The following is a 27,780-nucleotide window of genomic DNA, read 5'->3' as shown; positions in this document are numbered from 1 at the left end:
TATATTCTCCACTAATGTCTGATTTCATATGTTTCAGCTCTGACTTCACTAAAGATGATAAAGATCTTGATAACCTAAACAAATAAGGCTTCATAAAAGACCAAACAGGACTGCTGATACATTCTGGATGACATTAATGACAATATTATCCCTTTACAAAAATTATAGGGCTGAATCTGGTGGTCTTGTGCAATTACATTTTGTAATGCTTTTAAACAGCAGCAACAACAAACTGGAAATCACCGATACCGCTGAGTAGTTGACCCAGTTTCAAAGCTACGTTTGCTGTAGCTCTCATACAGCCATAAGATCTCAGACTAAATAAAGATCACTTTTAAACCATAACATGATGTCTTTATTACATGATTTTAAGACAAATAAACAATTCTGGAGTCGTGTATACATAATAATTGCATAACATTAATAAACATTTTTATGTATTTTTATTTATGAATTATTTTCATTCTTTTCAGTAGATTACATCAATATTTGATAGTTCCTGTGGTCAGACGGCGATGCAATGTTCACACGTTAAAGGACTTTTATTCCATCTTGTGGCACATGGTGAGCTTATCTTTATTGGCCTGGAGGTTATAGAGTCTAACAATTTTACCACGAAGATAAATGGTATGGTGATTTGTTCAACAGTATATTACTGTACTGTATGTATGTTATGGCTCAAGTTGCAGTTGTACAAATACATATTCATTAAAATGACATTCAAATAACGTCAAAGTGCTTTTCATCTACTGAGCTTTCACTTTTGAACCTCATTTGACCCTTTTCATTGTATGTTTGACATCTCTAATTAATTTCTCATTTTGGCAACAGTACAGTGAATTGTATAATAATGGTTTAAAGATGAATCAAGCTGTTCTTTTTAAGCAAGGTGAGGTTAATGTTAAAGATCTGTAGGTCTTTTTGCATGCTAGCCAAATAAGAAGGCCCAGAGGGCCAATACACAGGGACAGACAACCATTCACACCTCGTGGAAATTTGGATTATCCAATCTAACCTATCCCCACAAGCTGCATGTCTTTGGATGGTGGGAGGAAGCCGGAGTACCCGGAGGGAACCCACGCAGACACGGGGAGAACATGCAAACTCTACACAGAAAGACCCCGGCCTGATGGTGGAATTGAACTCAGGACCTTCTTGCTGTGCGGCAACAGTGCTAACCACCGTGCCACCGTGCTGCCATGACATCTGGGATAGGCTCCAGCCTTCTTTTAGTATTTTTAGTCAGATGGCAAAAAAAAGATGATGTCATCAGCATAAAAATGCACACTGAAGACCTGAAAAATGAACGTAAGAATTGGACTGAGCTACAGGAGTGGAGAAGGGGACTTAAAGTAAATAAAAACTTGAATATTTCAAGTATCAGTTGATTTAGCATACAAGTTTTTCAAAGCACTAGAGGTTCTTTTCCACTGATGACATCAGAGGGCTGCCTCGGCCTCAGGAGGTGTGGTAACTCCCCACGGCATGCTGGGTAAATAGTGTGCCAGCCACTCCCCCCAGCTGCTCCTTGGCTCTTCTTCTGTCTCCGCCCCTCCTCGTTTCACTTCCCACCCTCCCACCACCCAGTCCAGCTCTTCTTTACCGCCCCCCACATCCTGTCTCTCCTCCCTCAGAATCACACTGTAGCGCTTTTTGGACACTCCTTCTCCACCTCTGCTCCTCTCTCTTTCTATCCCCCGATATCCTTTTTGACCTCCATCTTCTTCAGACACTCTGCACTCCTCCACCACATCCCTCCATCCCTCTATCTCCTCCTCTTTGCTTAACAGACGGTACAAAGTCTTCTTATATACTGCTCGCTCCTCCTTCCCATTTCTTTCTCCTTCTTCCTCCCTTGTTGCTTCTCCACCTGCAGGTTTTAGAATGACAAGCTGTCCTTGTTTCCTGTCTCCTTCCCCTCCTTCACCTACATCTTCACTTTGCATACCTTCTCCTGCCTCTCTGTGGACCAAAAGAACAGAGCGATAAAGCGCCATTACTCCTTCACCTCCCACTCCCTTCCCTTCCACCCTGTTGTATGTTAAAAGCATCAGTCCTTCACTTCCTCCTCTTCTCCTCGCTAACCGCAAACATAGAGGCTTATACACTCTCCTGTACCAGATGGCCATACTAGCTAAAGTTGCCAATATACATGCAGCTGATGCCACACAGAGCACCAGGCAGCCCGCAAAAAGCCAAATGCAGAACACCCCTGCAGGCCTGGAAGAAATAGATTTTTCACGTTCCTGTTTTTCATCGGGGCTGGATTTAGTGGTGGTGGTGAGTGCCTCAGAGGCTGTGGTAGCCTCAATGGTGGTGGTTGTGACTATGTTCATTGTTGTTGTTGGCAGTGTTGTAGTTACAGCAATAGTTGTGGTTGTTTCAACAGGTGTTGTTTGAGTTTTAGTCAAATGTCTGGCAGTAGAAGTAGTAGAATGAGTGGTCAAGTCATGAAACCCAACTGTTGTTTCTGTTGTTGTCTCTTTGTGTGAATACTCTGACCATTCAATAAGGCTGGTGATAGCTTCATGCCAGGACCTTCTGATTGTTGTGTGCATTGTGTATAAATCTACAAATGTTGTGGAATCGAGAGGAGAAGAAGTAGAAGGAGCTGTGTCTGGAGGAGAAGTTGATGGATAAAAAGAGTACTGAGTAGTTGGCTGGTAGAAATCTCCTCGTGGACCAGATGCTGAACACAGATCGGATTCTTCCAGACTTGTTACAGGTGTACCTTTGTGCCGCTGGGGAGAGTCACACACCTAAAAAGACAGCGACCATTTAAAAATACTTCAGGTATAGTTTTAATATATATAATCTCCACCATTACCGATGACCCCACCACACTCAAACACATCTTTATATAGAAATGTCCAAACAGAAAAAACTGTAAGGCCAAAATGTGAGCAGCTTGATTTGAAAGGTAAGTTTCAGAAACTATGTTTAGTAGCCTCTATAACCTAAACCCTAAGTGGTTTACCAGTGACTTGTTGGATTTTAAAAAGTTAATAGCAACTGTGCAGAACCAAAAATGCCCACAGTCTTTGTGTTCTTTTAGATGTGTCTGTATTTGTTTAATTTTTCTGTTTGTAGTACATACCACGCTTTCTACATCAATCTTGATATCAGGACCATCCCGCACATAGACGTTGTATTCATAGCCATCAAGGTACCTGCGCAAATAACCAAGGGAGCAGGTGCATGACCAGGGATTGGCTGAGAGGTAGAGATAAGGTACCTCCTCCTTTTGGCTGAACCATTCATCGGGCATCATGCTGATCTGTAATGGAACAGAAACTTTAACAATTTTAGAGACAAATAACTGCTGTGCCATGAGTGGCTGCAGCTGAGAGAAGGTTTAAACTTGTATTCACATACTCCTTGGTGTGTATTTCCCACCTTGTTTTTCTCCAGGTAGAGAGTTTCTATGGCTGGGAGGGGGTGAAGCATACTTTGAGGAAGCACCTTGATGTGATTAGATGACAGGTCCAGGATCTAGAGGGAAATAAAGAAAAAAAAATGTGACATTGAAGCTACTGAAATACAAAAAAAAAATCAAAAAATCAGCTGATTGATGCACCTGAACCACAAAAAAATCAACTTGCTCAATTTTCTTCTGTATATTAATTTACATGAATGCACTTTCTACTGGTTTGAGTCTAAATACACAAAAAGTTTATTTAAAAGAAAATAATCCACACGTGGACACTCACACCAGAAATCAATTTTATACTTTGTACCCCTCTTATATCACGTTTTGCCTTCAGAGTTGCTTTAATTCTTCATGGCATGGATTCAACAAGGTTCTGGAAACATTCCTCAGAGATTTTGGTCCAATTAAAAAGAGAGCATCACACAGTTGCTGCAGATTTCTCAGCTGTTTATCCATGAGGTGACTCTCCAGTTCCAATACATCCCAAAGAGTCTCTACTGGCATTACATATGATGACAGTGGGGACCATATGAGTAGAGTGAACTCATTCACATGTTCAAGGAACCAGCTTGAGATGATCTGAGACTTGAGACATGGCATGTTATCCTGCTGATTTTGCCGATTCTGACCATACAGATCTAAATGGATCAAGTTTCTGCCATGTGATTGGCTGATTCTATAATTGTATTAACAAGCAGTTGAATGTGTGTATTTAACACATTAGCTGGTGAGTGGAAATGAATGACTTCAAGTCCAATCAAGTTTTGGCCATAATGAAAGGGAGCCAAGGACCACTTTGCTACACTCTTACTTCTTGAATCTTATCAGCTATGTTTCTCACTACCTTCAATTCTCAAGTGTTGATGACATGACACTGACTGTCTGTATTTTCTAAACCTCCTTTATGATTTTGCACATACTGACCTCCAGCTTAGTGAGTCCAGAAAAGGTGTGATCACTCAGAGAGTTGATAGCGTTGTTTTCCAGGTAGAGTTCAGTCAGACCTGGGCAGGCAGAGAAGGAGCCGTCAGGGAGGGAGGTCAGACGGTTTGATCCCAGCCTGAGGACACTAAGTGTGGGGAGAATGGGACTAGCAGTCGGGATTACCTCTGGAACCTGGACAACAAAACATCCCTTTGTATTAGAAGCTGACTAACTTCATGTTTTCTAAGATTCATTTACAACCACTGATGACTTTGTGGCCACTGTACAGGCAGACAGAAACCTTGTTTCCTGTGAGGTCGATCTCATAGATCTCTGGGAAGACCTGGAAGGAGGACCAGGACAGACTGGAGAACAGGTTACTGGGAAACAACAGGATCTAAAGATAGACAGAAAATGTGGAAGCCTTTAGAGCTGTGGTGGTTTCCTGTAAAGTGTCATCTCTTAAACAGGAAATTTGTGTCTCTGCTTTGGTCTCCTCCTGTCAGTCAAACACTTGATCCATTATGGGATTTAAACTTTTTTTTCAACACTTTAAACAAAATTTTCTCATTTTCCTCACTGCATGTGTTAAAATAAAGAGTGTTTAGCTGTGTAAGTGTATGGTAATTGTCTAGCTGCATGGAGAGATTAGCTAAACGTTTTTGATATTGGCTGTCAGTCTTAGCTGCAGTTGTCACAGCGGAAAGTCTGCAAATCCCAGATAATCATTTAGTTCTTGACAAAGATCCAAAATGGTCAGTTTGTCAAAACAAAGATATTAAAAAGTAAAGAGCAAGACAAGAATTTCTTCATAAATATTGTAATTACGAGAAACTAAGTCAAGTTTTACATTTTAGTAAATCCTGTGTATTTATTGGGAAAGTAAAATATGCTCACCGAATAAAATACCTACTTATAATGTACTGGTGTAACAAATTACAAAAAATGGATGCCAGGTTCATGGATATGGATAACGGAACCTAAAATGTGTTATAAGGTTGCTTACTGTGCTGCTTATTACTGTAAATTCTCAGAATGCTGCTGGTTTTTAAAGTCTGTTCAACTTCCTAAATTTTCATTCATGTCCTTTGTCAGTTTTTCTACTTTATCAAATTAATATTAATATTTACAGGTGTATCTTTTCTATTCACTAAATGTTAATTCGTCATCATTAGTATATTACTAGTTTAAGCAGTTGTAAGAAAGACATTTCTCTGCAGAAATTAATTAAACGCCGCTCATTCTGAAATTTCTGTTTTAAAGATAAACTTCAAGCCAATTACAATAAAAAAAAATAATAAAAATAAAAAAGCTCCTCGAAGGATTTATGTTTGTCATAATAAACATGTTTATTTATTAGTCACATGTTTTTAACTCATTCATCATCATTCTAATTTGTTTCAATTAAATTTGATGTCTTAAAATGGTTTAATCTAATTACAGAATTAAACTATAAATATAATTTCACACTCACAGTTTTTTTTTAAAAATTAAACGGAGTTATTTCCTTCACACTTGACTTCCTGTGGTTTGTGGCATTACCATTGTCGTGGGTTCAAGCCCCACTGCGATGTCGCTGAAGCCGGCTGCTGTGCAGTTCTCCCTGGGCCGGTGGTCCTTGTCCCGGTCACTGCGGCAACCGGCCACTGCTACTCCCATGGGAACACAGGACAGGAGGATGAGAAGGAGGAGGAGGTGCCGCATCTTCACTGAGACTCTCAGAGACTGTCGGTATGTCTCAGTCTTAGAGAAGAGATGGAGAAAGTGAAGGAGGAGATGCCTGGTAGAACAGGAAGTGAGCACTTCCTGTGTACGTGTGTGTGTGTTTTGACTGACAGCTACTGAAGCAGGAAGTGTGATAACTGTTCAGTTGACAGATTGTGTATGTTTGACTCTCCAGCCTCACGGCATGTGTGTTTCGATTTTTTCATGTCTTCTCGACAGCTTCCTCTTTGAGTGTTTCACATAATGTTTACTTGCATGTTCAAACTTCCTGCTGTTGTGAACCAGAGTCGATAAGGATGTTCTGAAGCATTCTGACAGCAGAGCTGCCAGCACTGATGTGTGGGTTACTGCAGGAAATCTGTTGAGTCAAGCGGTCTCTGTTTCAGTTAAATCCAACTGATGCGGCGTGAAAAAATAAGGCGTGTTACATTTGAAACTTCGCTGAAATAAAGTTGGATCTGCTAAAGTGAATAAACACAGTGAATAAACACAGTGTATGGCTGCAATGAACAACGTCTCCTCCATGTAAGCAAAGGAGAAAGTCTTCTCCACATCTATCCCAAAGGCAGTACTGATGTAGCCTCGGAGTAGAGCTGCTCCTCCTGAGTGTCAAATTGTGCCATTTTAGGTTGTCAGGACATTGTGAATACCCAACACTGGACAAGGAAAAGATGATGGCTCAATGGATAGAAGGATACTTTGTGACCGCTGTTAACATACTTTAACAAAGACATGTCAACCTGGCAACAAAGAAAATTGAGTTTTTAAAATAGAGGCAACCCAACCTTACCAGTATGCATAACACTACGCTTCATTTATGTGAATCTATGAATAGTTGAAGCTGTAGAAAACTGAAGTGGCCATTCTGCAGTATTAAATAGGTAAAAATGCTGTCAGCATTTATGGCTATGAGGCCTGTGTCTACTAAAAGGCAAATTGACTAATACAGGCCTTATTCACCCATTCACAAACACATTCATACACTCACTTCAGTAGCTGTATCAGGCCCAAATGTAACATAGTTTTGCAGGGAGCTAAAGAACATGAACATTGTTCACCTGGCCTCTTCATCAAGCTTGACCCTGTAACTTTCTAAGCTGGATCTGCATCCATAACGCCAACGTTTCTGGATGGGGTCCACCTTCCTGGTCCATTGAAAGAAAACAGCCAGGATACTGCACGGAGGTGCAGGTGAGGTTGAGGTGATTTGGCCAAGTGGTTTGGTTGCCTCCTGGGCACCTCCAATTGGTGATTTTCCAGACAGGAAAGGAAGAGACCCCAGGGTAAACCGAGGAACCTTTGGTTTCACAACAGAGAACAGAGATTCTCAGGTAGTTTCTGGAGCTACAGGAAAAGCTGGAGTGGTTGATAGAATTGACCTCAATTTAGTTAAAATGAAAAACAGTGTTACACTGAAAAAAAAAATAGAATTTGTGAGTTTGGGACTCAAATTTAAAGCACATGGATTTGACTTCTAACAAAGCAGCCATCAGCCAACATGATAAACACTACTGCAGATTGGAAGATACACCTGAAAAGGCTTGTTTTACAAGAGAATACAAAGATGCATTGATCTAAACTAGTGTTTTGTTTCCAGGTAAAGGTTCCTGCTTCTGACTGGCAGCTGCTGTTCCGTTATCATGTTTTTATATTAGGTTGCATTTTTTTTAAATTCATATAAATGCATTAAGTGCTACCTGGGAAGAGACCCTGATGTAAATCCAGAATTCAATGGAAAATTTCTATATGCCATCTGGTCTGAAACCCCTCTTGGGAATCCCCTAAGAGCGACTGTGTTTAGTCCACTGCCACTGTGACATTGCCTTAAAGGGAAAATAATTAACATACAGATGAATTCTACGTCACATTACGCACACAAAAAATGCATAAATGTACAGCTCTTTTTGCTTGTGATCTTTGCAACGAAAAATACTTTCCGCTTTGTCGTTTCTATTCTATCAGAGTTATCGTTTCTATTCTAGGACTCATTTAAAGCAACTCTTAAATGGGGAAACTTGTTTGCACCCTGGAAAAACACATTGTTGCCATCCATAAATTAAACTTCTGGGTTATTACTTAACAATTTTCACTTACTACAACAAACTAATAGGAAAAGTTATTTTCTCAAACAGGCAGTGGATCTGGACCAGTAAACAGCAGGCTCATTTTTGTCATGGAAATCATTTAACAACAGCAAAAAAAAGACAGGTGGTGGTCCTGCACCCCCTCGTCAACAAGTTGGTTAAGTAAATAATACCCTCATGGGAAAATCGATATCTCTCAATGAGCACACTGTCGCGCTGAGCTAAAGGATCCTGTCTATCCCGCAATATACGCTGGATTCTGAAAACTCTCCTTATCAATCTTGCACTTTCTGCAATGGGTGGCTCGCGTATACGGACAGGACATGGCTGCGACAGACTTCCCAAATCCACCTTCGCTTTTATAGCCGTGGTCTCTCATCTTGATTACATGAAGTGATTTACAATTACTACTCTGAAATATGAATTACATCTGTAATAATCACATACATGTAATAGAATGTTAATAGTACATTTCCCTTTTTTAGGAAATGACCTGTATGTATCTGTGTGACATCAATACAAGGATCAAGTGCTGCATTATCTTTAGTTACATTGATAATATTTATTTATGGTGAAACAGTGGTGGAATATCGCTGTTGCTTTCGTATAAATGAAGCGGACATACCTGCGTGGCCGCGATCTAATCCTGTTTACATAAAGTAAACCTGCTCCCGAGCAGGTTTACGCTTACGGCTCTGTTGCTATGACAGCAAGTCCCGGATGAGCTTCGGGGAACCGAACGATCCAGGATCACGCGAAATCATCAACAATCTAATCCAGCTAACTTACTTAGCGAGGTACGAAGAACGGGCCCCTGGAAACTACACCCACATTAATGTTTTGTTTTGGGCAGGGGGGTGTTTGAATGCACTGACACCTCTCAGCTTCCATAGCCATCCTTCATGGATGAAGACCCAATAAAAACACAAGAAGTGAGTCTTATTTTGAATCTTGGAGACAGTTTATTGCCATCATGTTGTCTGCAGGTAGAGCCTGAGATTGGTTCCTGATACAACCAAAACAACAACAAAAGACAACCCAACACATACAGAGAGAAAACAACAACAATAACAAAAAAGCAACTGAGGGGGTCTGGGCCAACAGGAAGAGGGCTACACCATGATGTCATCATATCCATATCCGTGTTTCGAGTTCTGAAGCGATAACACGCCGTAATGTCACAGATTCTGAGGTCATGATTAGAGCAGAGGTGCAGGGAATGGGCACAGCCTGTCAGTGAGGGGAGTTCTAGAATGTTCTGGAATTCTGCCGAGTCATGGCTGCTATGGCAACACCCCACCCCCTCCAAGTCCCTCCCCCATTCCACCTCAAAAAACAACAAAACTAACCAAAGAAAAAGAATAATGACTAAAATCAGCTTTATGAAGTAAAACAAACTTTACTGTTTGATTCTAAGTTAACCCACAAACACACAAACAGATGCCCAACACACACACACTCAACATACACAAACACATACACTAACTCAACGGTTTGCGTGAGGGCAAAGAAACTCCCTTTAGCAGCATCCACAATAACCAAGTATTAATGACACGTATAACTTTAGGATAATTATATTAATAAGTGATGATGACTGATGACATCATAAACCAAAGGTCAAACATGGAGGTTGGTTAAAATACGCAGTACATGATGTGATACACAAATGAAAAACAAACAGCCAATCGGAGGCCCAAGCTGGAAAAAAATCTAAAAAATAAAAATAATAATTAAAAAACTAATTTTCCCATCAGGCCCGGCAGTGGAAGCAGGTTTAGAGATTGTCCTGTGATTGGTCAATTCCAGAGATTCTGCTGACATCATGCTTCTCAGGCCAACTGCAATCACTTTCATTTTCATCATAATTATCGTCATCGTCATGGCACTGACTCCCTCTTGCAGCAGGAAGGAGCGCTGCCATTGGTTGGTTCTAACCTTTTTATGAAAAAAGCCTTAAAAGCCACAGAGCTCATAGTTGCTCCACTTGTTAACTCCCAGAATCCTCTGCTTTGAGTGGGTGGAGTGTGCGCAGTATCGCCAACTCTCCCAGCCCCTCTTGGCAGTAAACTTGTCTTCATTAATTCAGTGCGAATAAAACGCACATAAAACGCTGCGTTCGCTGTGACGCAGGAAGCTGGAAATTTGTTTCCTATCTTAAAGATGTGAAGTGAACACAACACCAGCAAAAATATGTGTGTGTAAATGTCATGTTTGAAAAAGAGAAGAAATTAAAAGCAACCTGAAACAGGTGGAGGCCACAATTTCCAGGATCCCTACGTGCCAGGAAGGCAGCAGTGAATTTTCCCATCCTTCTTGAATTGGATATAATGTAAAAAGTGTCACATCCTTACAGCAGGAATCTTGTATCACACCTGACATGCTGTAGTGTCTGTTACTTCTTCAAAAACAAAACGCTTACTGTATATCAGCTTCTTCTCTCCCTCAAAACCTTCTCCTTCTCAATACATCTCCCAGAATTCCTTGCTTATCTAGCCCTACATAAACAAATCCATCCCTTCATGATTATGTCTCTGAGCTCCAACATCAACTCCCACCTTGGGACATCATCATGTGTTACGCATCACTTGCATTTCCCACGATTGCCAGAGACGGTGAACCTACCGTCAGGACATTTCACGTGTTTAAAAATCAGATTTAACACTTCAAATATACACACACAGCTCTTAAAAACAAACATCTGACAGGTAAGACAAGCGCAGCACCTACTACTACTCCTCTCTGCACCTCTTCTTCCTCAGGGGCCCATTTACACTCGCCGTTCTCACCCTCAACTTCTCCATTTTTGTTTTGCTGTTTTTGCAAATGCCCCATTGGCACTTATTATTCCTGCACTGACGCTTTTACCCTGACTAGCAAGTGCCGCACAGTCGCTTTCTTTGGTTTGTAGCACTCAGCGATGCTGCATTCAAATCACATGGGAGAAGATGTAAATACAAGTTTACTGTTTCTGATTAAATTCCTAATCATCAGTTTGAGGGTTGAAGTGAGTTTAACAAGCTGTACAATCTGTAATTCCCATGGAACTTGAATGCAGCGTAGGCTAGGCGAAGCTCACAATTTCACCTATTCTTCACCTGCTAGCACTAAAAGCTAAAAAAACCCCTCATCAAACACAAAAACACCACCCTGCTAACTGACGTCCTTTATCTTTAAAACAAAATTAGCTTCACCAGCAGACATGTCGGCTTTAAGGCACCTCGTTAACACAGTGATCAACGCCCGAACATCAGCCATCGGTGAAATTTAAAAAAGAAAAAAAAAGCTAAATCATTACGTGATCAAAGTCTGACAGAACGACAAACTCCATAAAATAGAATAAAACAAATTGAAATTCAATTTTTGCACGTCAGCATTGCTAACAGCTCACCTGTGCTAAGCTAAAAGCTTCACAAACACACGCACAGCAGGATAGAGGATACAGGGTGTGTAAAAGTGCTCAAATGCACACACGTGCACACACAACCACACTCTCAGCCGATTCTCTACAGCATCAGGATCACCCCATGTCCCGCAGTCAATCAGGAGCCTCCATGTTCAGGAGGTCAGAGGTCAGATCGGTGTCTCCTTGTTGTTATTGTTGTTGTTGTTTTTGAGGTCCGGTGCGCTGAACTGCCGCCTCATCCTGGGCGGAGTGTTGAAAGCCCACACCCCTGGCGGCGGCACAATGCCCAGTAGCATGTCAGCAGGAAGGGCCGGGGCCCCTGACCGCGGCAGGCTGTGGTAATGGGGGTGAGGGTGAGGTCCAGGTTGGAATGGTGCATTGTGGGGGTTGTAGTAGGGATGGTGGTGGTGGTACTGATGGTGCTGGCGTTGATTATAAGGGAAGCCTCCGTCTCTGTCTCTGTCCCCGTCTCTGCTTCCTCCTCCTCCTCCTCTGCCTCCTCCTCCTCTCTCCCCCCCTGGCCCAGGGGAAAACCCCCTCCTCTGTCTTGGTCGCCCCTGGTGACCACCGTTGCCACCGCCGCTGAAGTGCTGGTCATTGTCGTAGCTCCCGTTGCCCTGTGGCGAGCTGTCCAGGGAGTTTCGGCGGTAACGACGTTGCTGGTTTTGGTTGTTGCCCTGGTTGTTGTAGTGGTAGCCACCCTGGTTGCCCTGGTTACGCTGCTGCCAGGCACGATGAGGGCTGGGGGTGCGCATGCGAGGAGGCTGAGCTGGGAAGGGGAGGGGCAAGAGACCAGGGAGTTGACCTTGTGGGGGAGGCGGAGGTGAGGGAGAACCTGTAGCTTCTCCTCCCCTGTTCTCCTTCTGCTCACCAGCATCAGTTCCTGCTCCTCCTCCCTCGCCCAGACCCAGAGCTTGCAGGGCAGCGCTAGCGGGTCCCCAGGACAGCCGGTGGGCAGGGTTACTCTTAAAGGGGAACTTGAGCTTGCACTCCTGGGGAGGGATGAAGCGACCGGTTCCCGGGAGGTGGATCGGGACAGTGGGGGTGTTCTGACCTGGAAGAGTTGGAGGAGCAAGGGCTGGGGTCAGGGCACAGACTGTAAATAAAAGATGGACACAGTACAAGCAACCGACTCAACTAATTCCAGATCATTTGATAGGTTTATCGATGACGATCAATAGTGGGGACTTCTAACGGTACAGCCACACCCCCGTGCTCACCTTGGCTTTGGTTCTGTCCTCGCAGCTTCTTGGTGATGTTCTGCTGCTGCAGGTTCAGGAGCCGCTGCTGCTCCTTTTTCATCCAGCGGAGCCGCCCTCTCCTGAATGCCGGGTCCTCATCCATCAGCCGCTGAACTCTGACCTCTGGGTGGTTGGGGCAGTCGTCGTCTTCGTCCACGTCCCCGTCTCTCTCTCTCTGAGGGGATTCTCCTCCCTCACCATTCATGTCGTCGTCCTGGAAACAAGTCAAACAAAAATTAACACTGGAGGAGGCAACAATGGTTTGACGGGAGGTGCGAACTTACCTGAACAGGTATGATGCTCTCCATCTTGATCATTCTATCTCTCAGAGCTTTGATCTCCTCGTCCTTCATGTTGTTCTGCAGCTTCACCTCCTGCAGAAGTCGCGCACGTTTAGCTCTGCTCCACTAGCACCATCCTCAGGTTGTGAACAAAACAAGCTTAGCATAACTCACCTCCAAAATATCTGTCAGCTTATCGATGTGAGCCTTCAAATCGTACACGCCTCTCTTCTCTCCACCTTCCACTGTCTCTCCTCCTCCACTACCACCACTTCCTCCTCCTCCACCTCCTCCTCCTCCCTCTTCAGCGGCAGGGCTCCTCTCCTCTCCGATGCCCACAGTGTCGCAGACGTCCTGGGCCACGGCCCTCCAGCTCTCCCTCTCGTTGGTGTCCTTCTTGGCGTACATGCGGCACAGCTCCTTCATTTTGACGATGGAGAGCGCCTCGATCTCCTGACGGGAGTGACGGAAGTCTCCCAGAGCCACCTGAGGGGGCGCCACACACAGAGGAACAGTTTAAAGAAGAAGAAAAAAGAAAACATCAAAATGCTCCTCCTCTAATGTCCTCTGGACTGTTTGTGCTGGTTAATTTAATAGTAATAATAATATATAGTTTATTGATCTCTATAGGGAAATTCCTCTCTGCATTTAACCCATTCATTCAGTGAAGCAGTGGACAGGGACGGTACCTTGCTCAGGGATACCTAATAGTACCTGTTTAGTGGATTCAAACCCCCGACCTCCGATCATGGGGCCACCACTCGACCTACTGAGCAATCCCTGCCCCTGGATTTGGTGGATTTACTGTTAATCCACCAAATTTGTCCACAGATTCTTGTTCCTGCAGGTTATTATCTACATCAGATACAATGACATCATCACATGGCCTTGGAACCACATATCAATGGGCTACAATAACCCTTTTTTAGTATCAAGGCTCCGGAAACACCTCATTAAATGTACAGTGCACAATATATTATGACGTGTCAGGTTGCCTGACAGCCACCTAGCAATGGACTTCAATGGTATTTACACAGTAAAGCAGGGCCTGAGCGTTGCACAGAACCCACAAAAATGGGCAAATCTGGACCCACTTAGGTTTGTAATTTGCCTCTCTATGTTTTGGTTTGATATCTTCAGACAGTCACATAATTTATCACACACAGGCTGAACAGACCAATCCACACTGTATCATGGGTATGTACTAGTTGTACTACAGACCATCCAAGAACTCTGAGCTCTAGTGGACTTATTTTTTACACTAATTAGCTGATACCAGTGTCAGTGTGACGCTCCGTACAGTCTATGGATTGAGAACTCAACACAGTGGCAGGCAAAATGCTACAGCCGAGGCTTCAAAATGTGGAAAGGAAAAGGAAATGTGGCATTAGCTACGATTATCTGTTATACAGAGTTTATGGTAACGCAGCAAAGTCTGTAACAATCTACTTATGCTGGCTTTAATGGGAAATGCATCATATATGATTCTCATGATTTACCACTCATATGTTGTGTTTGACTGGAGCGATGGAGTCTAACTAATTGGGAGTCTGTCTAAGTAAGTCCTTAATCTTTGGTAAACTGCATCTTGGATTAAACCAAAACGTCCAACACTACAGAGCAGTCTAAAGTGCCCACCTGGAGCCGTCTCCAGGAGGGTTTAATGGTTTAAAGGACACGTCCAGTGTATTTTTCAAGGTAAAGGTTTAATTCTTTGCCCCTGAATGCACAGATATGGGAGCATCTATTAGAAAACGTTCAAAAATGTTTATCTGTCCCTCTGAAACCAGACAGAAAACACTGATATCACGTGTGTGTGTTTGTGAGACCTCGTAGCAGATCTCTTTGACGGCCTGCATGCGGAGGTCCTCCATGGTCACCCGTTTGGGGTCTTTGCTGATCCTCCTCCTCTGAGGGATCTGATAGACTCGCAGAGGCTCCCTCCTCTTACCGCTGCTGGGCAGACCGCAGCGCTTTACTATGGACTGCACCTGGACACAGACACACAGGTGAGCCGGGGAACAGCCACTAAGGTCTTTATGTGAAGTCACAGCTACATGAGGAGCTATGAAGGAGCAGCTCGAGGAGCTGGTACCTTATTAGCTGGCAGCTTCTCTCTCAGGGAGGAGATGAGCCTCCAGCTTTCCTCACAGGATCGTTTGTCCGAGTCGTCCCCGCTGTCGCTGTCTGCGTACTGCACACACAGAGAAGGTTAAACACCAGAAGCGGTCACCACACGAGCTCACGTGGAGGAGAAACTCACCAGTCGGTGTTGCTCCAGCAGCAAGTCAGCCTCCTCCTTCTCTTTACGGTACTGAGTCTCCACGTCCTGCAGTCTGCAGCACACACACACACACACACACACACACACACACACACACACACACACACACACACACACACACACACACACACACACACACACACCAAACAACCAATGAGATGATCAGTAATCAGGCAACAGCTCTGATATCTGACGTGGTTTACAGTGTGTCTAGAGATGCTATCTGAAACCCAAACTTCAGGGTGTAGTAAAGGTACGTCTACCTCTTCTCCATCTCCAGCTTGATGTCGATGCCTTGTTTCTCCAGCAGCTCTTTCTGGGCATAGTTCCAGTCCTCCGGCTCCTCCTGCTGCTCCATCGTGGCGCTGCGCTCCCTCTCCAGCCTCGCCTGTTCCGGGTGGTTGAATCGAAACACGTGGTTCTTCCCCATGACGATGCGGTTACCTAGAGACGGAAACAGACAGGAAGCGGAGTCTGAGGCCGGCTGCTGGTTTTGGGTGGTGTATTTACTCCATCGATCAAACCTTCTTTGTTTTTCATGTGATGCATAATAAGCTGTAAACTAAAGGGAAACCTGATGTAACAGCTGCAGCAGCCGTGTAACGGCAGGCGCTTCCTGTTTGTTTAAAGCTGCCGGGTGTGTTTCTGTACCTTGTTTTAATATGACGGCGTCTGTGATCTGCTTCCCATTAACGTAGGTCTCTGCTCCGACTAACGGCTCCAGAGTGACCACCACTGCAGAGGGAGACACAGAGAGTCCAAGCAAAGGAAGAAAAACTCATCAGGAGAACTGAAAGACAGAACTGTGAAACACGAGGATATGACTCATGAGCATGAAACAGTCTGAAGGCAGGAATCAGCAGCAGTGATGGATGTTTTATGGGGGCTTCATCAAAGACTTTAATATCTGGGCTTCCTCCTGTAACATTAGCAGAAAGGTTGATCCAAAATCCAGAGACAGAGACCTGGATCTGAAAGTGGTGTGGCCACAACTGCAGAGGCCTCGAGGTCTCACATAGAGACATGCACCGAAACCAGGGATTGTGCTACAGCGCTCAGGGTAACAGCAGCAGACACACACACACACACACACACACAGAGGGTGAGCAGGGCAGGTGTAGGGAGGTTGGGGTTGGGGGGAGGTTGGAGGGTGGGCACAGGAAACATGGGCGTGAACATGAGGATGATGTCACCATGACAACAAGTAACAGGGACTAATACCTGACAGATTTCCTGGCAGCTTTCACAGAAAGAGAAGAAGAAAGAGAGTCACTCACTGAGCACACACACGGCTGTTTTTCAAGCTTTCAATGAAAACAGAAACAGAGCTGCAGGTTTCACAGCTTCAGACTCCACACACGCTCCTAGAACAAAGATCTAATGCCGACACACAGACCAGACTTCTAAGGTGAGACAGGAACCTTCCCCCTCATAATCTACTGTACATTTATGCAAATTAGCCCCATGTGATACCACATTTGTATAATATATTTTAGTGTCAGTACGCAATTGAAGCTAATATATATAGAAACACACACTCAAACTTTTCTAATCAACATGTCCTGGCTGCAAGGTTTCTAAATCCACACATCATACACGTCGCGCATGTGGCGCCATCATGTGTTAAAGAAAAGTACTGCAGGACCTTTTTATTCCTTCTTGTCTTAAACTGTGAAGAAACTTTCACAGACAGGTTTGAGTGTGCTCTCAGTCTTTGAAGATGAACATAAGCCAGTGAAATCAGGAGGTGTAATGTGACAGAACTCAAGAGCACATTTGTCTGCCATGGTGACTTAGTCGAGTCATTAGTCATGTTAATGATCAACTCAGCCGTCTGCAGGTCTGACTTTAAACCCAGCTGCTGCTCAAACATGTCAGAGAGCTTATTTTGAGGAGTGATGGAAACCAAACCTGATTAAAAATGCATTTTCAAATCCATGTTTTTATTTCTGTTATGCTCACACTGCCACAGCAGCACGGCATGACTAACCGTTCAAAATCATCTTCATCTATGTCACCCTGGGAGCAGCCCCTCTGTCTGAAACAAGCTGCTGGAGCTCCTTTCTTTGAAGGACAGACTGCAGGTGTGCTCACAGCTGGCTATATTACTGATATGACCTCTTTATGACATCATACAGATCCTATAATAGAAACAAAAACTGTGCACAGTGAGCAGGGCAGGCTGCTGACAGATATGTTCACTACATCATTATTACAACCTCACACCACGTTTGATAATAAGAAAAACTTCCAGCACTGTACAGGAGATCCATGACAGCAGACTGTAGAATAGGCCAACTATGACGCAACAGGTGGTAATAATGAAGCGGATTTTAATAAATAATAATTACAACTGTAGTTTGTACTTTTATTCTTTTATAACTTCAGATGTTAAACAGTTCCAGGTAAAGAGTAGAATATGTTTCTCTGGTGTCTGTAAAGTACTGAACGGCTCGTGGTTCAGGCCAGGTTATCACGCAGTGAACTTCAGGAGCTGATCAGTTTATACCAGCAGAGGGCGCTCAAAGCACAGGACCGAGGCTACTTAAACTCTGCACAATGAAGCTGTTTGAACACCGAACACCAGTGTAGCAGAGCAGAGTCAGCCAATCAGGGAACAGAGTGTCAGACATGTGACCAGGTTTATACAAGGAGTAAAAATCTCACCTTCTCCCTGCTCGTTGGTCTCACTGACAAAAACGCAGTGAATCTCCTTTATGAACTGACCCGACAGTTTAATGTCCACGTCCTGCTGCCCGACCCTGGCACACACACACACACACACACACACACACACACACACACACACACACACACAGAGGAAAAAACTTTAATGTAAACACCTGCCAAGTTAGTTATACAACTCCACCAGGATTAAAGATGAAGGTGCAACTTCTCCTGCAATAAAACTAACGGAGGAGCTTCTGATGTCCAAAATCATAAAGCTGTTGCGTGTTGTTGTTAGATAACTGCGAGTCTCGTGTCTGATAAGATGATATGTAACGAGACTCATTGTCATTGTTCTCAACAAGGACTCTGTGGATCATTATTGATGTGGTAACCTCTGCACGAGCAGATTTCTGCATGCACTACATGTAAACAGTGTCGTTACTTCTACTACTACTACTGAAGTAAAGCAGCTAAACTAGTGATAGACTTGTGTCTGTATGTAATTTGTTGCTTTCACACGGAGGTGAGCTGAGGCGTCTCTGACCTCTGGTCTCTTCACAGGACGACTAAAACTATTTCTAACTTTAGACTCAATTTATCAGATTTTCTGAGCAAAGACCAGCAAAGCGATCGATTAACTGATGAAATCACAGCTGACCTGGTCACGCCCTCCTTGATGTAATACAGGAGGCACTCAGACATCAGAGGGTCTTCATTCAGGTTGACCAGGTGAGGCGTCTGTAACACATACACACAAAATTGAGTTTTACTTGATGGGGACATCTTTTTTTTCCCTTTAAAAGTGGGGCAGATCCCCACAGTGAAAGTGAAAACTATTATTATTAGTGAAAACACTAAACACGATTAGATGCTGTTGACTTTTAACTAGCACTGAACACAGGACTGGAGCCACGACTGTGTTCAGTCAGATCCTTTTATAAACACTTTTATAAACAGCGTAATTTACCAAAGTGAAGCATGAATGAAGACAACACAATTAAAGTGAATGCTGACATTGAGTCGAGGTTGTTTTTACTGAGCTGAGCTGTCAAAACTGGTCGTTAAGGGCAGAGTGGAGGCTGTCAGATGTCGTCTTTATGAGGCAAAGATTTAAAAGTGTTGGTGAGGTCGTGGTACGGAAAGAAAAGCTGCTGCGTGATCGATCATCTCTGAGTTTTAATCTGGATTTCAAACATCTGCTCAGCAGACCGATTTTACCTCAAAGACCAGAGAGACTTAAAAGCAAACAGTGACATCATCACTTCCAAAGCTGAGTGTGACTCGACACAGGTGCTTATGAGCAGCAGACACTCGGCTCTGACTTTGACGAACACTCCCAGGCATGAAGTAAAACCCATTTATCGGCTGTTCTAACAAAACAAATCTCCAACTAACTCAAAGGGTAGATTTAACCTGACATAAAGGTGAATTCAAACAATAAATACACAGTTTGAAGTACCAGCAGGAACTACAGCTGCATTATTGTGCGTCAGCAGGTGATCACACAATCCTAAACTTAAAGTATTACTAAACCAGAGAGAAAGGTTAACTATACACTCACTCCTTTAGGAGAGAAGACGCCCAGTGTTCCTCCATCTTCCTTTATGGACACGCCCATCTCCACCAGCAGGGACTCTCTGAGGGAGTGAATGAGAAACAGAGACATCAGTCACCATCCGTGTTTCTTCTCTTTGTTCATGTTTCCAAATGTTTCCCCCTGTGAGTTACTGAACAAACACACTCAGCTTTTCCACCTAAACACTCTAAACACTACAGTTCCCATGAGCCTCGTGTGCCATGGTGAATAAAGGGTCGTTAAGCCTGTTGTTGCCTTTATGAACCGTGTGAAATACCAAAAGTCGCATCACTCGACTGACATAAACCGCGCTTCGGTGGGTTTCTAGACTTTTAAACCTTGCGTGGTTGCTGTTGCCGGGTTACAGACAAGAGTTTTTGACTCCATGTCAGTGCAGACGCTCCAAGACTTCCTGCTAATGCAGACGAAGATGCAGCAGCTGAGATGAGACTTTTTCTACTCCTACACCTGCCCTGAGGTTTTGTCTGATAAGCGCAGGAGAAAAAGAGCCCACGGCACCAGTACGAACGCTGATGCTCACGGTAGCGTTAGCACTTTTACAAGTGACAACAAAACACATTGACTAAATTAACTGAAGACATGTAAAAAGCTCAGAGTCAAATAAAACGAACCTCTCCAGACGAATAGATTCTGTTTTTCTCAGTTTCTCCTCCCATGTCTCGTTCAGCTCAGCGATGATTTTCTCTGTTTCCTTAAAGCAAAAACACACAAACGTATTGTACTATAAACGCATGACTATAAAACTTCTTCATTCTCACTCAAAAAAGGTGAAATAGCAGCTCCTGTTTGCAGTTTAATCATAGATGTACAGAAAACTGTTCGTGGATTTCTTTTAAACTGAGAAAATCTAAAAAGTTGAGGCTTCCCAGACACGTTCTGAAGTTGTAAGTCAGTTTTTTCATTGGATTTCCAGAAAACTATACAAAAAATAATATATCTTTCTGACAGTGGAAGCCACATGTTTCACAAATTTAGATATGATGGAATTATGACCCGGAAACGTGCGAGGTGATAAAACGTCTCGCCCTACCATCAGTCTCTCAGCTGCTTCCTCTTTGCTGATGTTCTCTGTGGACTCTCCCTCCTCCCTTTCCTCTCCATCCTCGATCAGCTGATCAGGGTCAGCGGGTGTGTCCCCTTCAGATACCGGCTCAGCGCCTGCACAGGAAATAAAACATTTATTACAAAAACATAATGGACCACTTTTGTATTTTTTTTATTTAAGTGATTAAACACAAATGCACGGTCTTATTAGATTCCCAATAATCCACATAAACACATAGGGTGACCTGGAGGGGCGGGGCCATTCTCAGGCGTGATCCCATTGGATGTGAGAGCCAGCTGAAGAGGGGAGGGGGACGCACCTGCGACACCACCGGGGCCGTTGTTGATGTTGTTGTTGTTGTTGACTGAAATGCAGAAAGAGAGCAGGGAAGAAAAAAGTGAAAAGGAGGAGGTTTAATTTCTAACATGCTGGCATCTCAGCAATCCTGCTTATGTAACGACAGCTTGTAAATATCCTCACTGACACACACACACACACACACACACACACACACACACACACACACACACACACACACAGAGAGTTGCTGTTGTCTGTAAATAACCGTCTCTACAGCCTGCTGCACATAGACATGCCGTTCATACCAGGTCCAAATGAAAGAACAACAGCATGTGATGTGTACAGTTTATTAGGCTGTAAACAGACTGAATTCCATGTTTATACGAAGTGCAGTCTGAGTATCACATGCACAGCGTTTCTGTGTTTAGCAATGCATAGTGTTCACAATAGAAAAGCACATGCACTTTTTGACATGGAGAGATCAAAATCATGCAGCAGCAAGATAATGATTAACCTCATGTTGTGGACAGATAACAGATAACATCACATTTTCTCTTGGTTGAAGTTAAAGATTATGAGCTATAGCCCTGCTCCTTCCCTCTGCTAATGCATTTGTATTAGGCTCTAGTCACACGGGGCTGGAGACCCGTTGACAACCACCTGTTGCAACTGAAAAACTTGTATTCCCCAAATGATTGCTGTTGGCACAAAAACTTGTTACAGAGAAATTTACAGTGCTGCACCAAAGCCCTGCAACTGCTTTGCTCTATAAGAGATTGCCTTGGTCTCCAGCAGTTTGTTTGGAAGATGCAGTGAAATGTGTGGCACAAACCATGAGCAGAGATCGTTTGCCTTGAAAAATCTGCATCTTTTGAAATGTGCTGGTTTCAGTAGTGAGGCTGTTATAATGTAGTTCAAGTTCCACAACAGCAGAGAGAGTAAACTGTGAATAAATGCTGACCAATCTGCATCTTCCATAAAAGTAATCTGTCAGCACCCAAAGCAATCGCAAGCAAAGTTTGGGTGTCGGGACCTTCTTTGTGACATTTCTCAGGTTTTCACAGGTTTTCAGGCCTGTGTGAATGAAGTGTTAGAATCACCATAGCTGTGTAGCTTCCCACCATCATTAGCCAACTAGCCCAACTTCACCAAAATAAATGTTTCTTTACATCCAAAGTAACAGCAGAGCTGAAAAGATTCAGTTTTACAAATATTTCAGTCAGAAAATCGCCTCATTCATTCTTTTTCTCATGCTTACTTTGATGTTAAACTTTTACTGTAAGACCTGGAAGAAGTAGGATTTGGACCCGGGCGTCAGACTGAACAGCAGATAAGGTTCATTATTCTGTATAAAATGTGTGCATACCAGCATTGTCCAGCAGCTCCTGCAGGCCCTGAGAAAACAGCAGATTTCTCAGTCGCTCCACTTCAGCCTTCAGCTCTCGGATCAGTTTGGCGTTTGGATCTTCATTGATCACAGCGTTACAGCGAATCTGTTTGGCACGGTCAGCATACCTGGAACCGAACCGGAGAGAATTAAGATTATATTGATCTGACTAAATCATCTGCTGCCTAAAAACACATTAACATAAAAAGCCTCATAGACAGATGACACCCAGTAACTGACCTCAGAGTGCTCAGTGTTTCTTCGTAGTTGATGTCAGCAGGACTTAGCGCAGCAATCATTGCTGTGCGAGAGTTTCCTCCTGAAAGAAGCACACATCAAACCTTTAAGGTACTTAAACTAAGTCTGATATTAACTCGGCAACTCCATACATGTCTGTGTGGTTAAGTGTACTATTAGCCCTGACAGGTTAAGATGTACTATAAGTCCTGATACAACAAGTCTTATTAATAGTTTGGTCAAAGAAACATGCCGTTGGTCCTAGTATTGACAATATTACTAATGGCTGTTAGCCTTAAATGACTCTTTCTACTGTTCTCCTTTAACACTGGACCTACCAATGCTCTACTTACCCAGGTTTTCCTTCAGTAGCCAGGTGAGAACAGAGTCTCTGTAGGGAATAAAATCACTTTTCCTCTTTTTACTGCTCTGCTGCAGATCAGAGACAAGAAGCAGTCAGCAATCATCTCCCACATTGCACACATCTGATATTATTTGACTTGTAAATATGGACAGTGTTGAATTACCATTTCAGCCAAAGCTGAAATCACTTTTCCTAATGTGGTCAGAGATTTGTTGATGTTTGCTCCTTCCTGCATGCAAACATACAGTGAATACATGATGAATCTGGCACTGGATGCATGAAAATGAGCAGCACATGAGTAGATACATAATGTGATTGCTCCACATTATCTCCAACCTTGAGCCGCATGCCCTTTGCCCCAGAGGAGTCTGCTCGTTCACTTCCAGCCAGGTCGACCAGACTGATCTTACTGACCTGAAGAGAAAAGTTCAAGAATCAAAATAAAGACCTGACATTTGGAAGAAAATGCCCCGCGGGGACAAAATAGAGAAGCAGACACACTTTCTCAGTGTCCAGGCTGGTCATCTGATCTCGTCGTTTTTGGGTGAAGACGATGGTGAAGACGGCGTGGGACCTGGATGACGTCTCATTCATGTTTGTAGCTGCAACCGTCCTGCAATCAGAAATGAACTTGATTATTTTGATGTTACTGCAAAACATTCTTTATAATAATAATAAAAAAATTATATTTATAACAAATCTGCATGTTTTAACCAGGCCTAACTAGAATAAGAAACATCGGCTAATGGGCAAATAACATATCACCAGTGATGGACTGACTGGGTATCAATCTGATCTTGGCTCAAAAGATAGACAACAAGTCTACAGAGCTGCTGTATTATGTGGTGGATTGGTTACCAGTAGGAAACCGTTTATGTTTTTCAAACTTCCTCAGACATCTGCAGCCTTTTGCACTTTCTTTAAAACTTCGACCTCTGAAATTATCTGGAAGAAAACTGACCGAGCTTTGTTGCCGGCGTCCATCAGGTCCCGGATGTCCGTGAATCCAGTCACAGCCAGTTTGGACAGATCCTCCACGTAGGGCCCCAGGATGGGATGCTCCCGGACCCGAAGGGTGCCCTGGGACTTTGGGTTCAACAGGTCCCGAACCCGCTCGCAGTAGATCTCCATGTAGGACACCTGTGATGGAGAAGATGATGTTTAATCAGGGAAATCGATTTAACTAAAACTGATCTAGGTTAGATGAGGGCTTACCTCGACGGAGTAGGTCAGGTCAGGATCTGTGTTTTCTCCTGTTCTCTGAAACAAGTCCTCACACAGCTGAACACACAGACAGACGCACGTTAATATAATTCTTCATCAGTTATCCCTTTGAATCAGCAAACATTAAAGCGACAGCAGCATTTTAATGCAGCAATGATGTGATATGACCTGTGGTATGATCCCTTCCTGACCAGGCTCCTGTTTGCCCATCATAGTGTAGCTCTTCCCTGCACCCGTCTGTCCATAAGCAAATATACACACATTGTATCCTGGAAAACAACAACCACAACATTACAAGTTATTGTAAAATTATAAATAACTCATTCCTGTATTAGACATTAAGACCATCAGCCAGCCTATGTAGAATATAATCGTGCTGTCATGATCAGCATCATCATCAGCAACAACAGTATCATTTTACACATCAGTATCAGTAGAGTAACAAGTATCAGCGTTGTTACTGGTCACCATTAGTCTCATTAGCTACATAGTTGGAGCTGGACTGTGGAGGACCGAAACCGCCAAAATAATTTAGAATTTAATAAAAAAAATATTTCCATTATAGCAAATAGAGGTTGGGCTCTTCTTTGACCTCTGAGAGGGCGTTCAGGCTTACCTTCGAAGGCGTGCAGCAGCATCTCCTCTCCAATGTCCTTATACACCTGTGTCTGAGAGGTGAAGCCGGGGTCATCGGGCTGCAGGGACACAAACACACTGTTATCACTGATTTTGGGTTATACTATTGATGTTTTCTGTGTGTGTGTGTGTGTGTGTGTGTGTGTGTGTGTGTGTGTGTGTGTGTGTGTGTGTGTGTGTGTGTGTGTGTGTGTGTGTATGTGTGTGTGTGAGACAGAGAGAGTGTGTTATCACCGTTGTGTGTGACCAGTAAGAGTAGTCAAAGGTGAAGTTCTTGGCTCCATCTTTGGGCTGTTTGGGATTGGAGATGCCTGGAAAGAATCATAAAAGAAACAACCTTCACTGCATGACGAGAAGTCTGTGGACACACTCCAGTTTTATTTCTTTTCTCCTCACTTTCAAATGTGGAGGCAACAAAGTGTCACTACTGAAGTGGGGATAACTGCATGTGACCACTCCCAGCATTCACAGAATATATGACGGGCTCTGCATATAAGTATTTGTCAGATGGACACACAGCTGCTAATAACAGCCCTGCTGCAGCAAAGTCTATTAATAAACAGCCTGTGTGTGTCTGTCAGTTTATGCAGCAATAGGATCAGACGTCACATGACGTTCCCATGGGAACGTTGAGGCCATAAAAGCCCCTAACCCACAGAAAGGTTAGGTAAGGAGAGCATCAGCATTATTTATTAAAATCAATAGTGACTGTTAGCTTCAAGCTAAATGCTGCTATTTCTATTCCAGTTCAGGGACTTTTTTATTCTTTAGTCACATTAAAGTGATGTCACAGTGATGTCATGGCTAATTCTGCGACGAGCAGGTTCACAGCATTTAAATTGAAGGTCAGTTTTAACTTCATTAACGCTCGTGACAGAAGATTGACCTCCAAAACACCAACATGGGTGCTGCCACAATGCTACACCTGAGGCTTTAATATGTGTAGAGGCTATATCCATGTTATACACAGCTTATGATTCAAGGTCACAATAAAAATCCTCATTACGTCATAATGAGATGGTGATCATAAAAACTCTGTTCTCTTAGCCAGTGGTGTGTCCTCATCATGCTGTGTCTTATTATGAGGACAGTGACAGGCCTCTCGTTATCTAAAAACCTTTGTGATATATTTCTATGGTTTCTAATTTATTTGTTCTTCTTTCTTTATCTTTTTGAGGACGTCTGTATGTTTCAGATCCTGTGAGGACGTCTTCAGGTTAGTGTCTCAGCGAGGGGCCCCACAAATCCTAAAGGACAGAACGTGTGTGTGTCATTCTTACAGGTGGTGTTTCCCTGCATCTGGATCACACACTTTGCGTTGCGTCCTGTCTCTCTGGAGTTGAACGGGCGGACTCGCACCGCCACCTTCACTGATGCACCCGCCATTTTTCAGCTCCGCCCACCACCTGAGGACAGCCAATGAGAAAGCACGGTTTAAAAAATCGTCATAAACATACAGAACAAAATCCAAATCACACAGCACAGAGGGTTTCTTCACTACTTTTGTCAATTTTAGTGTCTTTCTGCTGATCCTTTAGTCGTGTTTCTACTGTTTTTATTGTGGTTTTAATATCTATTTTTTCCATGGACCTCCAGGCTGCTCAGACCACTTTTCCTCCTCTTTCCCAGCACTCCTCCCTTCATTTTACGAGCCGGGTTTTTCCTCATTCCCGCTCTTTTCTTTCCCTCCTCTTCTTTTTCCAGTCCTCAGTTTTCCATTCCCCCGTCATCCTTTTTTCCTTTCCTTCTCTTCTCTGTCCTCTTCCATACAGTTTTCATATAGTCCTCACCGCTTATTTTTCCCCTCGTCCTTAAGTTTTCCTCGACTCTCTAAACTGCCTTTTCTTTTCTTTCTTCTCTTTTCTGTTTTACGGTTTCTGCCTTTCTTATCTTCTCCCATTCATCTCCATCTTTCCTTTTCTTCCTCCTTTTCTTGTTAATGCACTCTTACTTCCTCTATTCATCTTTCTGCTTTTCTCCTCTTCCCTTTCTCGTTATGCTTTTGTTTCCCAGCTTCTCTCGTGCTTTTATTCGTCTTTCTTACCTCTAACTCATCCGAAGCATTCAAACAATGTTTCCTCCTCTCTCCCCCTTTCATTAGCGTCTCCTAAGCTCCTCCCTTCATTCTTTCCCCTCTCTTGACATTCCTGTTCTTCCTCGTCTCCACGAGGCTCTTTTTCACCCGTTTTCCTACTTTTTTCCTTTTTATTGTTCCTCCTTTTCCCAAACCTTTATGTCTCTTTGTGTGCCAGTGTATGCCGATCTCCCTCGCCTCGGGCATTTTTACACTCCAGTCGGGTTCTCGTGGGAAGGAACCTCATCAGATACTGTTACAGTCAGTGTGTGTGTGTGTGTGTGTGTGTGTGTGTGTGCGCGCGTGTGTGTGTGTGTGTGTGTGTGTGTGTGCGCGTGCGTGTGTGTGTGTGTGCGTGAGGTCTGTTAAACAGTGAGCAGGTTATTGATCTGACAGTCAATCATCTATCAGAGTGGGATGATCATCAGCCTGTTTGCGATTGGTCTGCTGGTGTTGATGTGTTAGCACGTGTGTGCGGCTGCTCTATAATTTCGTCCTCGGCGGTCTGTAATAATCACATGACTGACATTCCAACATAAGCTCACTGAGCGGCGACTCGGGGAAGTCCTGAGCACTTAATGTTTCCATCGCTTCACTGTTTTATAGAGAAAACTATCTGACGTGGATGAAAAGTGTGTGATCCTCTGGTAGAGGAGTCGTCTCACTGATTAACCACGGAAACACGACACGACTGCACCGTGATGCTACAGCGTGGACATCTCCTCTGAAAAAACAACCTTTGGTTCAGCTCAGAGTTCACATGAATCCACAGCAAGCGCATTTTAGTTCGTTCTGAGGCTTAAGGAGAGTGTCTGCTGAAAAATGTTCAGTTTCTCTGAGTATGTGTTTCACAGTGCTTTCTAATCCAGTGCCT

General features: G+C 43.5%; 4 protein-coding genes across 6 annotated transcripts in view; 1 reads left to right on the top strand and 3 right to left on the bottom strand.

The window, feature by feature from the left end:
* LOC309695629 (uncharacterized protein) overlaps positions 1-27,780 on the top strand; it is a 409,672-nt gene that overhangs the window by 256,310 nt on the left and 125,582 nt on the right. The gene's annotated exons all lie outside the window — the stretch shown is intronic.
* LOC309694246 (uncharacterized protein) overlaps positions 1-27,780 on the bottom strand; it is a 174,314-nt gene that overhangs the window by 62,007 nt on the left and 84,527 nt on the right. The gene's annotated exons all lie outside the window — the stretch shown is intronic.
* gp1ba (glycoprotein Ib platelet subunit alpha) lies at positions 339-6,692 on the bottom strand. Of its 2 annotated transcripts, none has more exons than XM_082523721.1 (6): positions 5,897-6,690; positions 4,656-4,751; positions 4,355-4,546; positions 3,397-3,492; positions 3,098-3,277; positions 339-2,759 (listed from the first exon to the last, which is right to left on the bottom strand). In XM_082523721.1, exons 1-6 carry the CDS (start codon positions 6,056-6,058, stop codon positions 1,440-1,442), a joined length of 2,046 nt encoding a protein of 681 aa, XP_082379847.1. In that variant the 5' UTR covers positions 6,059-6,690; the 3' UTR covers positions 339-1,439. The 2 variants fall into 2 exon arrangements, with proteins under 2 accessions (XP_082379847.1, XP_082379848.1); XM_082523722.1 differs by having other exon boundaries at positions 2,601-2,759; positions 3,171-3,277; positions 5,897-6,692.
* LOC309693337 (kinesin-like protein KIF1C) overlaps positions 9,103-27,780 on the bottom strand; it is a 39,223-nt gene continuing 20,545 nt past the window's right edge. The window contains exons 2-28 of one of the 2 annotated variants that reach the window (XM_082512443.1): positions 26,113-26,238; positions 25,067-25,143; positions 24,813-24,891; positions 24,365-24,465; positions 24,188-24,253; positions 23,934-24,112; positions 23,474-23,585; positions 23,309-23,386; positions 23,136-23,201; positions 22,962-23,040; positions 22,612-22,690; positions 22,351-22,499; positions 20,929-21,048; positions 20,670-20,797; positions 20,251-20,330; positions 19,604-19,679; positions 18,701-18,780; positions 18,040-18,134; positions 16,024-16,107; positions 15,636-15,816; positions 15,352-15,424; positions 15,184-15,282; positions 14,918-15,079; positions 13,263-13,574; positions 13,092-13,181; positions 12,787-13,021; positions 9,103-12,662 (exon numbers count right to left, since the gene is read on the bottom strand). In XM_082512443.1, coding sequence (XP_082368569.1) covers positions 11,734-12,662; positions 12,787-13,021; positions 13,092-13,181; positions 13,263-13,574; positions 14,918-15,079; positions 15,184-15,282; positions 15,352-15,424; positions 15,636-15,816; positions 16,024-16,107; positions 18,040-18,134; positions 18,701-18,780; positions 19,604-19,679; positions 20,251-20,330; positions 20,670-20,797; positions 20,929-21,048; positions 22,351-22,499; positions 22,612-22,690; positions 22,962-23,040; positions 23,136-23,201; positions 23,309-23,386; positions 23,474-23,585; positions 23,934-24,112; positions 24,188-24,253; positions 24,365-24,465; positions 24,813-24,891; positions 25,067-25,143; positions 26,113-26,218 — 3,915 coding nt within the window. In that variant the 5' untranslated portion in view covers positions 26,219-26,238 and the 3' untranslated portion in view covers positions 9,103-11,733. The remainder of the gene's footprint in view (positions 12,663-12,786; positions 13,022-13,091; positions 13,182-13,262; positions 13,575-14,917; positions 15,080-15,183; positions 15,283-15,351; positions 15,425-15,635; positions 15,817-16,023; positions 16,108-18,039; positions 18,135-18,700; positions 18,781-19,603; positions 19,680-20,250; positions 20,331-20,669; positions 20,798-20,928; positions 21,049-22,350; positions 22,500-22,611; positions 22,691-22,961; positions 23,041-23,135; positions 23,202-23,308; positions 23,387-23,473; positions 23,586-23,933; positions 24,113-24,187; positions 24,254-24,364; positions 24,466-24,812; positions 24,892-25,066; positions 25,144-26,112; positions 26,239-27,780) is intronic. The other variant, XM_082512444.1, reaches the window with a different exon arrangement.

Source organism: Aulonocara stuartgranti, assembly GCF_965226115.1.
Source record: "Aulonocara stuartgranti genome assembly, chromosome: 3".
NCBI lineage: Eukaryota > Metazoa > Chordata > Actinopteri > Cichliformes > Cichlidae > Aulonocara > Aulonocara stuartgranti.
This window is presented reverse-complemented; position numbering and strand designations above follow the sequence as displayed.

What these genes read in the sequence shown, in the direction of transcription:
- gp1ba (XM_082523721.1), bottom strand. Translation starts at nt 6,058, where the DNA reads ATGCGGCACCTCCTCCTCCTTCTCATCCTCCTGTCCTGTGTTCCCATG. An exon ending in GGCTTGAACCCACGACAATG is followed by an intron (nt 4,752 to 5,896) that starts GTAATGCCACAA and finishes GTCTATCTTTAG; the next exon opens with ATCCTGTTGTTTCCCAGTAA. An exon ending in TCGACCTCACAGGAAACAAG is followed by an intron (nt 4,547 to 4,655) that starts GTTTCTGTCTGC and finishes TTTGTTGTCCAG; the next exon opens with GTTCCAGAGGTAATCCCGAC.